The sequence below is a fragment of the Euphorbia lathyris genome, chromosome 4, assembly GCF_963576675.1.
Source record: "Euphorbia lathyris chromosome 4, ddEupLath1.1, whole genome shotgun sequence".
Taxonomy (NCBI): domain Eukaryota; kingdom Viridiplantae; phylum Streptophyta; class Magnoliopsida; order Malpighiales; family Euphorbiaceae; genus Euphorbia; species Euphorbia lathyris.
Window position 1 is genome coordinate 20536952 of NC_088913.1, and position 11216 is coordinate 20548167.

Below are 11216 nucleotides of genomic sequence, written 5' to 3' on the forward strand. Positions count from 1 at the left end.
ACAAGAGTGGAGGCCGCATTCGACCTTCTTGTCTGTTGGAGGTACAGGACTTTGTATCTGGAGCCATTGGACTCTCATGGGGCTCAGCTGCACTAGCATATCTATACCATCATCTAGGTATTGCTAGTAGAGGAGACTACGGGCAGATCACAGGTTGTCTGACACTGCTTCAGGCATGGATTTATGAGTACTTCCCGTGCTTCAGGCCTCAGCGGGAGGGAGTCACATTGAATCCAGCGATGCCGAGGGCTTGCATGTGGCCATCTATACCGTTGGAGAAGAGTGGGGATCGACTGAAATCATATCATGCCCGGCTTGATAGATTGACTGCTGATGAGGTGCAATTTCAATTTAATTATATAATCCAAATTCATTTACTTGTATTATTTGCATGTTAATGTTGTTGTATACGTTTGTAGGTGATGTGGATGCCGTATGGTCCTGATGTCATTACGCATACCCCTAGGACGATATACGCCGGATGGATACGTTACAGGGATGTGATTGAGCCGTACATGCCGGGGAGATGCCTGCGCCAGCTAGGTTACGTGCAGACCATACCCCGACCGATCTTGAGGCCGTTGAAGTCCGTACGTCCTTGGTCCAGCTTGAAGTATCGGGTAGAAGTGCCCGCCGATATGGCGGAGGATCTTTGGACCTCGTTTCCCGAGGCTTGTATGCTGATATTGTCTCGGTTCACTCTTGCACGGACTCCTTCGGACTGTGAGGACCAGTACATGCCGTGGTACTGCCTGCATTCACACCCTCAGCTACTACCGGATATGCCTACACCCGGACCGGTTATTCATACTCGCTCGAACAGCGAAGTGGTACGTAATTTAATTGTTAATCAATTTATTTACAATTATCAAAATGAAATTAAATGAAGTGATATTTATTAATTTTGGGTTATTTCTTTTGCTAGTGGGTTAGCCGTTGGGTTAACTGGGGAGAAGGTGCATTGGACGCGATGAACCTTCTTGATGAGGATGTTGCGGCTGAGTGGAGACATTTGTACGACCAGATTTTGGATGCTTGGAATTCGACCAAGTGATTTGTGGTTGTGTTTTTAGTACTTTTTATTATAAGTATATGGATGTTGGCATTTTAGTACTTTTTGGCTGTCAGATAATATCTTTTATTATGTACTTGATATTTTAGTACTTTGATTTTATAAGTACGCTGTTAATTACTATTTGTTAAACAGAATCTATCAGAATCAATACAAATCAATACAGAATCATTACAGACATAATACAGACACAACATGTAACTCGAATGAACAAAACTGAATCGAAACAGCAACTGTTTGTTATCCAGAATCTATCAGAATCAACCTGTAACAAATATAAAGCTATCCAGATCTAAGTTGAACCAGTCTTGTCCATTGTGCTGTCCTAGCTGCATAAATGCGATCCCACCCTTCAACGCTACGTTCATGGTGCCCCTTCCACCATTCTATTACATGAGGGACTGGAAAATTAGGAGATAAATTTAAACGAATATAGTGGCGACAGTGCGTACCCAAATGAGCTATGCAGATCTCTCGTTCTGGTCTTGTAGCAGTGGAAGGGGCATACACTGGTAAAATAGTACCATAAAAAGTAGAGTTATTTCCATCCAGGTATCCGAAAAACATTACAACAGCATTGTACAATGTAGCAATCATAAATATGTCATCATAAGCGAGCATCCAATGCTCCTGCGAACAAGCTCCACCGTCCCAAGTGATTCTATTAATTGCTGCATCAACACCGTCAATTAACACAGATTCATACCGAGAACGGTTAGCAATTACTTCATTCCTCATGTGATGCCTGACTGATTGCCACTTCTCTTCGGTGCCAAAAATATAGGAAGAAACAACACGGAAGCCACAATTTCCATCACCGACTACGTCGCAATATGTTTCAACGTACGGCTTAATGATCCCAAGTACTTTGTCAGAATGAACGAAATCATTAACTTCATACGTATTTCCATCTGCATTGAATCAAAATAAGATATTGTAAACCGCACATAACTTATGTTAAGTGTAAATGAATTAGATATTGCAAAACTGTATTACCTGAGGATGAAAAATTATGAACATATGATGAAGAGATTTTCCTACCACTTCTACCGAGGCTCCTAGACGAACTACTAGAACGAGCACGTCCACGCCGAGTTTCATTGTACTCCCAGGCACTAGGCATACGTTTTGTAGATTTACCCGACTTCGGTCGTCCTCGAACGTTAATTTTCACATCAGGTTCGGTGTAATGTGCTTGATCAGGGTGTAGTTGATCATGTATAAGTATTGAAATGTTTCGCAGCAAGGCTGGGTCACCTTTAGATACCTGGTCGACTAAGGATTTAAAATATCTCTGATCCTCTGTCTGATCATGACACCCTTCAGTTTCATGAGTCTGACCATAATTAATCAAAAGTGTTCTCCAAAACACATGAACCCTCTCAACACTGATAATATCGCCGGACTCATAAGCTTGTTTGATCTCGTATGCACATGGTATCTGATGAGAGGTTCTCAATACACATTCACAACGCGTATTCACTTCATGGCTCAAACTTCTCATGCGAGCTAACTCAACATTGATCAGTTGCATGCAGTAGTGTGAGACTTTGCATACCAGGTGGTTAAAAGGGAATCCGGAGTAAGAGACTCCTTTACGAAGCCTGGACTGCTCAAGCATGTACCTAATAAGAACATAAACATACTATCAGTTGACTGAGATTTACAAATACATGATAAGAATACAAACATCTTCCAATAGAACTTATTGAAAATACCTGATATGAGATGCCTGGGCTTCTATCTGCTTATTAACCTTTTGCCATACCGTATCCAGCGATCCTGTGGATGTATTGAGCCATTGCTTTAGACTCGCATGTTCGCTCTCCACACGACAAGTGGTTGTGTTGCCAAAATGTAAGAAATTTTTCGTCCATGCAACAACAAACTTCTCCTTATGCACCAACCACGTCTCCTCAATGTACGAGATAAGAGTTTGGTACCTGCTCATCGAATCCTGCATCTTGCCCAGATTTTCCTCGTACTCCGCAATGGATAAAGATTCAATTAATGTTCTCCATTTTCCATTCTTGAATTTACCGGCAATTGATTTGTCTCCCATGATTCTGTACGCCCGATCTTCCACATCCTTGTTTATATGCCAGGTGCATAGCAAATGTGTTGTATATGGGAAAACATCCAGAATCGATTTCAACAACCCTAACTCCCTATCACTGACGATAACAGTCGGGTTGAGATCAAACCCAATCAAAACCCTCAGCCGCTGCAGGACCCAACGGTAACTTCCTTCAGTCTCATCTTTAATGATGGCATATGCGATCTTGAAATTGTTATTGCAAGGCGTCATCCCAACAATTTCAACAAATGGCATTTTGTACTTGTTGGTTTTGTACGTGGAATCAATGCCGATGTACCAGTGATAAGTCCTGAATAAATCTACTGATTCTGGATGTGCCATAAACACATGTGTAATGACGCTGGAATCACCCTCAGTTTGCGTATAAAGAGCATACTTGTTCTCGAGAGCGATATGATAGAACTGACTAGCCAAGTCTCTACCTTCAAACCCATCATTCCTCATCTTATCTCTATAGTTGTAGACGTGTTTAATTTTTGGGTGGTCTTCAGGATGCTTTTCTTTAACGGCTGCTAAAATAGCACAAGGCTTTGCTTGAGCCGAACTCATATCACGAACGATTAATTTAGATGCGATACTGAGTCCGCTCATCTGCCGACTTCCCTCTGGATACACACGTAACGAATGATTGTGCTGACCAGTTAATCCAGCCTTAGCCTTTATCCCCCAACCAGTAAGGTCTGACCGTTGATAGGCTTTAATCTCAAATTTACACCTGCACGCTTTAGTTTTCGTTTTTCGTATTAACCCTGCGTCATCTGTTTTCCCTCTGTAGCGTTCACCCCGTGAACATCTCAATTGCTTTTGCTTTCCAGCATTTTTATGCGAAGATATTGTAATCTCAAACCCAATTCGAATAGCTACCTGTTTTGCCCAAGTAACTGCATCTTCACACGAAGCGAAAACGGTATCCGTTATAAAACGAGAACTGTAATCAATGACATCCGGTTGCCAATCTTCTAACGGTTCCTGAATATATAAAAAATGCATAATATGTATTAACAATACGCAAAAAAAAATGTTAAAAAATGACATTCGGTTGCATAATAGGTATTAACAATACATGTAAAAATTTAAAAATATAAATTTAGGGCTAAGTCGGGTTAAAAATTACAATTCCGAGCTTGTTCGGGCCTCGTATAGGCTAAACGGACAGGCTGCCCGGTTAAAATGCCAAAAATTGGTCAAATTATGCCTAAATGGGCAGCCTGCCCGTTCCACCGTACGTGGGAACGGGCAGGTCACGCCGCGCGCGCCGACGGCGGAACGAGCGGCATGCGCTGCTCGTTCCGCAGGCCGAACGGGCAGCGCGCTCTGCTCGTTCGGCTGGTGGAACGAGCGGCGCATGCCACTCGTTCCGTAGGCCGAACGAGCGGCGCATGCCGCTCGTCCGCACGGCCGAACGGGCAGTTCGCCCGTTCGTCCGTTCGACCGTGCGGACGAACAGCATCGGACGCCCGTTTAGGCCAATTCAATAAAAAAAATTCAAAAACGAAATTTTAATTTAAATTTATATCGTGGGATTACCTCGTGTACGAAATCATGGTCTTCGGGAATGCTCGGGTCCATTTTCGTCCAATTAGAGTTTTTAGGCTTGGGAGAGAAAGAGGAAAAAAAGTTTTGGTTTTTGAGTTTAAATTATGAGGAGGGCATAATTGTCAAAATAGTGCGGTGGTTGGAAAAACATATTGCGGTATATAGCAATACCCTTTTATATATCGATATCTGTTTTTTTATTACAAAACAAATCATGTGGTTGGTATCATTAGCCATTTTGGATTGACTATGCCAAATGTAGTTTCATTGTAAATATGATATTAAACGAATTTTAATTATTAAAATTTTTTATTTTAAGATCGTCATCGGCCAAGTTTGTCAAAGTGAATCCAAAATGTGTCACACAGTTTGTTTTGTAACAAGAAAAACTACATGTAAAACGAAGAGTTTTATTTGAAATTAACCCAAAAATAAAATATATATACAACAATGAGGACAACGGAGAACAATGATGCAACAAGGATTAAGAATTTACTATTTCTCAGAAAACGCTAAAAATTCTATAAAAAATGTATAAAATTTTTAATTTTTTTTATGTAAAAACAAAAAAAATATCAATTTAGCCTCTATAAATCATAATATCGTAATAGTGAATCCTGTTAGGTTGCCTCTCTGTCCCAAAAGACAACATTAAACTATGCAAAATCAATTTCTCTTGAACGAAGAACAGTATGAAAAGGATGGATCATACATTATGATTATTTTTTTTTTCCTTTTTTTTTTCTTTTGGGTGTAAATGATGATTTCATTTCTCTTTCTCATAGATTTTGGCATACATTTTTTATGGTGTTTGGATTATATGTTGTTTGGTTGTTTTGTCAGAGGCAGTTTTTTTCTTCAACTTCTTTTGGATTATTATGGCTTAGGATTTAAATGGATAAGTATCAACTTAAATTTTATGTATTTTAAAAACAAAATCATTACAAACAAAGTTTTCAATTTGCTAGATAATATAAAAAATATAATTGACAGTTCAATGGAACAGTATAAAAAAATATTTTGCTTAAAACCGGAATAGAGATGAAATAGTTCGCCCTATCCTTAATCTACCTATCGAGTTGAAATTAATAGAAACGTTAGTGAAAAGCCGGACCGAATGACTTTTTCTAGATATTTAACCTATAAATTGGATGTAAATGATCCTAGTAATTCATTAGGTCGGTGCTAAACCTATAAATAGAGGTTACCGCATTGAATAGAGGCCATAAAAAACATACTCGTAAAGCATTCTTTAAATTCATTGTGCAAAATCTGTTCCGCTGCATAGTAAACTTAGTTAAAGGAGCTGTATTGCTAGTGCCGCACGGTCAATTAGCAAGGCGATTGTGCCCGTGACAGTATTCTAAATTCGTGTCCGTGTCAGTATTCTAAATTCGTGTTTTCTGCATCACATGTCAATTGATAGGGGTAATATGGCCTTGGCTAGCACTTTAAAGAACCTTTTTTTTTTTTAAATTCAAACCAACAACATAAGAGACTGAAAACCTGTGGAGAAAAGATGCAAGAATCCTAAGCAAACAAGGCATAAAATCTATGTAATGTTCAGATAATCTGCAGATTCACCAAAGATATATCACATTCTTCGTCTATCAGCCACTCTCGATCCACAGTTTCCGCTTCCTTTGTATGATTGAGAAGGGAAATTTGCATTTCCTTATGCAATGGTCTTCACCTGGACTGACTGGAACGCGGTTCGAGTTGCAGAAGATGGAGCAAGATCCGAGACTATCAAAACTGAATTTCCTTCTTTAATCAAGCCTTTTGATTTCAAAAGCTCGGTGCTCCGTAAAATGTTGATCTCCATGTCATCTGACAATTCAACCAGCATGGGAATGACTCCCCATTGCAAAGTCAAAGCCATCCGAGCACCATCATCGTCCGTAAATGCAAATATAGGAGGGTTTGGACGGTTGCGAGAAAGAAGAGATGCCATCTCTCCGTACTTTGTGTAGACGAAGATTGCATCTGTACCGAGGTTATTAGCTGCAGACAGAACACACCAATGTCATATAAGCAGTGTGCCTGAAATAATCAATGTAAGAAAAATGTTAAGTTACCCATTTCAACAGCAGAATTGCATATCTCCTCGGATATGCGATCGGACAATGAATCTCCTAGTGGTCGTTGATGAAGAGCGTTTTGTCGCTTCTCTGCACGACTCTGTGATTCCATTCGCTTGCTGACCGTTCCTAGGACGGAAAGAGCTTTCTCTCCAAATGATCCGATAGCTGATTCACCGGATAACATCATTGCATCAGCATATTGCCTAACAGCTTCGGATATGTCTGCAACCTTATGGAATTAAAATTCATGTCAAAAGATAAGGAAATTGACCAATCTATGATGCCTTCAAGAAAGCAAATCGGTAGCATAATAAATCGATAAATTATAGTACCTCAGCACGCGTTGGTGTTGGATATTCAACCATTGACTCGAGAAGTTGAGACGCTATAATCACCGGCTTATTTAGCTGCCTGCAAATATGGGTTATATGCTCTTGAACTGTTGGAATCTGTTCTAGTGGAACTTCTACTCCTAGATCACCACGTGCCACCATAATTCCGTCGGAAGCTTCTACGATTTCTTCCAAATTCTGAAGCGACTCCAAGCTTTCGATCTTTGCCAATACTCTTGTTGATCTGTAAATTGCAAAAGGTTTAGGAATATGAATTAAAAAAGTAATTTCAGCCACTTTATTTGATGATTGATGCTATATTTACGGGGCAAAGAAGAAATTGAACCCTATGGAAGATGCAATCATGCAAGGATGAGGAAATAAGAACACAAAAACCGGATGACATGAATATGAACAAGATGACACAGTTTTACGCAGGGGAAATTAGAAGAAATGTGAACATCGTTAATGTGTATTTTCTTACTCTGATTTCTTGGATGTGAGATAATTCTTCAGTTGTTTGACGGACTCAGCGTCATTTACAAATGACACGGCAATAAAATCAACACCTTCAGAAATTCCGAAATCAATGTCTTCCCAGTCCTGAAGAGCCGACAACACAAGTTATCAGGGAAAGAAATTGGTCAAATGTTTTACACTTCATAACTTTTCTACTTGGCAACTGCTAATCTATAGATAGAGGACCGAGCTAAAGTTCTCACAAATGGCCGCTCAAGGAGACAGCAGGATTTTCATCGAAAACACAGTGAAGCAGCCCCGGACAACAAGGGCAAACGAACCTTATGTTGAGCTCAAAATCTAATAATCTGAAGCAATAAGTAATTTCTTCTTTCGTACTTGCAGGCAGCATTTTTCACAAAATGAGTCATTATAATCTCCTCTTATTTCTCCAGTGCTGGATATAAAATCTTACAAGACGGGATTATACCCTCTAAAAGTTTTCTTACACTAATTCCGAAAGCATCATAGTCTTTTTGAATTACAGTTTAAGGCAAGCCAGCTAAGAAGCGACAGCGAAAAACCTTGAGATTCTCTAGCCAAAGATACCGCATTAATCACAGAAGACTGAGGATAATAATTGCAAGAATAGAATAAGCATAATTCAACCTTTTCTGATATAGTCGCGAGACCTTTATAGGAAAGCTTCCCATCCCTCCAAAAGCTCAATTTGGCTCGAGGTAGAAGTAGACCGGGATCTGTGCATCTACATCGTAAATCAGTTCCCATCCTTTCAACCACTTGAAATGTTGCCATTCCTCCATCAATAACCAGTTCATCGCCCACCATAATTCCTGATAACCATTTGAAATTATATTAGTTAATGAATTAGTACAGAAAAGCATCTGCTCCTTCAAATAAAAAGATAAGCAATCAATCAGATAACAAAATCACCACCTTCAGAGAATCCTTCATAGTTTGCTCGAACAGTGAACGGACGTGAACCCTCAAATTGTTGAGCTGTAAATACCCAAACTGAACCTTCCTGATAACACAAGAAGAACAAAAACACATCAAAGTTGCAATTTCCACTTAATAATTGAGTTTGAGAAGCCAGTTATTAAACAAAACATCAGTACTACTTCTTATCAAACATGAACAACAAATAAACAAAATTTCTTATTGCTAAGCATATAAAACGATGAGAACATCTCCTATGAAACAATTCAGCCGATAGAGACAAGTATCTGGACAAACAAGCGCGAAGTCAGGCAAACCGAACATAACCACTTAAGGGAGGTCTAGTTACAAGGTAATTGGACGAGTGAGTAGAAACCGAACCAAATCAAAGCTCACTCTGCCGTAGAGGAGGTCAGGCTACTTCCAGAAGTTGTTAGGGTTTCTTGCAAATACTTTTCAGTAATTCCCTTTCTACATTCTAGGATTTCGTGCCCTATGAATAGGAACACTTTCTTTATAAGCAACAATCGATTTTATCAATCTTCAATATACAAGAAACAGAATTTCTTCTTCAAAACCTTCACTTTTCTTTCTCTCAATCTCAATCCACTCTGCAGAAGCAGATCCAGATATTGGATTCTTCTTGCTCACTGCATATACCCTAAACCCTAAACCCAAAAGAAAAACCTCGAACAGAACTAAATTACAATTCTGAACCTAAAACAAAGTTTCAAATTCAACCATCTAACATAAAGTTACTCCTAATAGAAGCAATTCAAGTAAAGAAGAAGTTGAGATAAAATACCTCAGCTTTAATAGAAGAAGGAGCTCCATGATCAACAACATGAATCTGACTACCTTCAGTATCAATCATAACAGAAACACAAAACCCTTTTTCCTGATTCAAGCTCTTAATCTTCCTAATAACATCTTGATGCCATTCTCTTGTGCTATGACACATATTAAGCCTAGCAACATTCATCCCTCCCTTTGCTAATCTCTCTAAATCCTCCAAAGAGCAACAAGAAGGCCCAATTGTGCAAACAAGCTTAGTCTTCCTCATCCCTGAAAACCCTCTCTCTGCTATCTCCTTCACTTCATCCAAATTAACCTCGTTTTTCAACCCCTGAACACTCACCTCTGCAACTGCTTTCACTCCAATCCCACCCTTACTTCTCAGCTTCCTTGCATTGCAAGGAATAGCAGCCACAGAAATTCCCAAAGCACCATTTTTTAAATTAAAAGTTGGGGGTTTTACTAGGATTTTCTGGTAGGAGTTTAGGATTGAGTCGCTGGAAACTGCCATTACTGACACTGAGTTGGGTTTGTGATCAGAAGAAGAGAGAAACCTAAAGATCTAAGCTTTAGAAGTCGGATAGCAACTGGGTTTTGAGCAGCATGAAATGGTTGGAATTATCGACGGATTTTGGATCGAAAACTCCGGTATCTGCAGGATTTTTGTCCAGAGAGAGAGAAGTTTCCAAGGAGAGATTAGTGAACAATGATACTTAATTACTTAGTATAATGATAAGATTGGGATAATATTAAGAAAAGCAATTTGCAATTGTAATAATAAAATTAGGGTTTAAAGTGGGGAGAGATTGAATTATTTGAGAATTTTTTTTAAAAGGCTGGTGAGAGGCGCTCACCAGTATGAGGTTAACATTTAACGGTCAACGACCCTAATGAAAGACAGGTGGTGGCATGCAATAAAGGGGGTTGTACAACTGGAGTTGTGGGTCATTTCATTGAGAATTAGGAGCATATTCAGTGCTTGATATATATATATTTTTAACAAATTTGATTTTGTTACCTTTATTATATTATTTTAAAAATTAAAAATATATTATAAAAATAATAAAAAGCTTAATAAATTATTTTAAAAATTAAAAATATGTTATAAAAATGGTAAAAAGTTTAATAAATTGTTTAATAGTTGAATGGTTGATAAGTGTTCAATATATTAAACTCACTCTAATGAAAAAGAGTTTAATAAAGCGAAATTTGCTCTTAAGGGAAATTAATTCTGGGTAATTTATGCCACATGGTGTTGAAATAAAGCGTCTATTTGATTTACCATTATTTGTTGTTTGTTATTACAGTTTGCTATTGGAAAAAATTGTTTTTCCAAAACGTAGTATGCTTTTGTAAAAATCCAATTTTTAGGTATACACAACAAATACGAGATCTTTAACCAAATACCTAAAACTCTATATTTCAAATAAAAGACAAACACAAAGATAAAAAGAAGTAACCAAATACTCTCAAAATCTTTTTAATTGATAAGACACAATGAGTTTGGCACAAGTTGGAGTTTATAAACCAATTTAGTTTGAAATCCGTACGACCCTTAAGTCATTTAAGTTAAAAATTTCGAATTTAAATTCTATACATAAAGTTTTAATTGCAAAAGTATTCAATTAAAAGTGTTTAACTAATATCGAACCAAAAAAACAATTAAATTATAAAAAATTAGTACAAATACCATAATTTTTAATATTTAAAATATTGTCAAAATACTGCAAATTTAAAAATTGATTCGATACCTAGACAGGTAAAATGGTTATGTGGGAACTTTTTTTTTTTTTTGAAAAGGATTATGTGCGAGCTTAAAATTAAAAGGATGTTGCTTCTTACTGCCCCAATTTACCTCATACCGCCCCCATTTGGACAAT

At 38.1% G+C, this 11216-nt stretch overlaps 1 protein-coding gene across 1 annotated transcript; it reads right to left on the minus strand.

Moving 5' to 3' along the window:
* Positions 1-6090: 6090 nt before the first annotated feature.
* On the minus strand, positions 6091-10200 carry LOC136226649 (pyruvate kinase isozyme A, chloroplastic-like). Its single transcript, XM_066015259.1, has 7 exons — positions 9347-10200; positions 8539-8626; positions 8251-8435; positions 7607-7725; positions 7123-7366; positions 6785-7019; positions 6091-6710 (listed from the first exon to the last, which is right to left on the minus strand). Exons 1-7 carry the CDS (start codon positions 9845-9847, stop codon positions 6382-6384), a joined length of 1701 nt encoding a protein of 566 aa, XP_065871331.1. The 5' UTR covers positions 9848-10200; the 3' UTR covers positions 6091-6381.
* Between the last annotated feature and the right edge of the window lie 1016 nt (positions 10201-11216).

Coding starts and splice junctions, on each gene's coding strand:
- LOC136226649 (XM_066015259.1), bottom strand. CDS start 9,847: ATGGCAGTTTCCAGCGACTCAATCCTAAACTCCTACCAGAAAATCCTA. Junction 7,367..7,606: donor CTCACATCCAAGAAATCAGA/GTAAGAAAATAC, acceptor TGCAATTTACAG/ATCAACAAGAGTATTGGCAA. Junction 6,711..6,784: donor CAATTCTGCTGTTGAAATGG/GTAACTTAACAT, acceptor TTCTGTCTGCAG/CTAATAACCTCGGTACAGAT.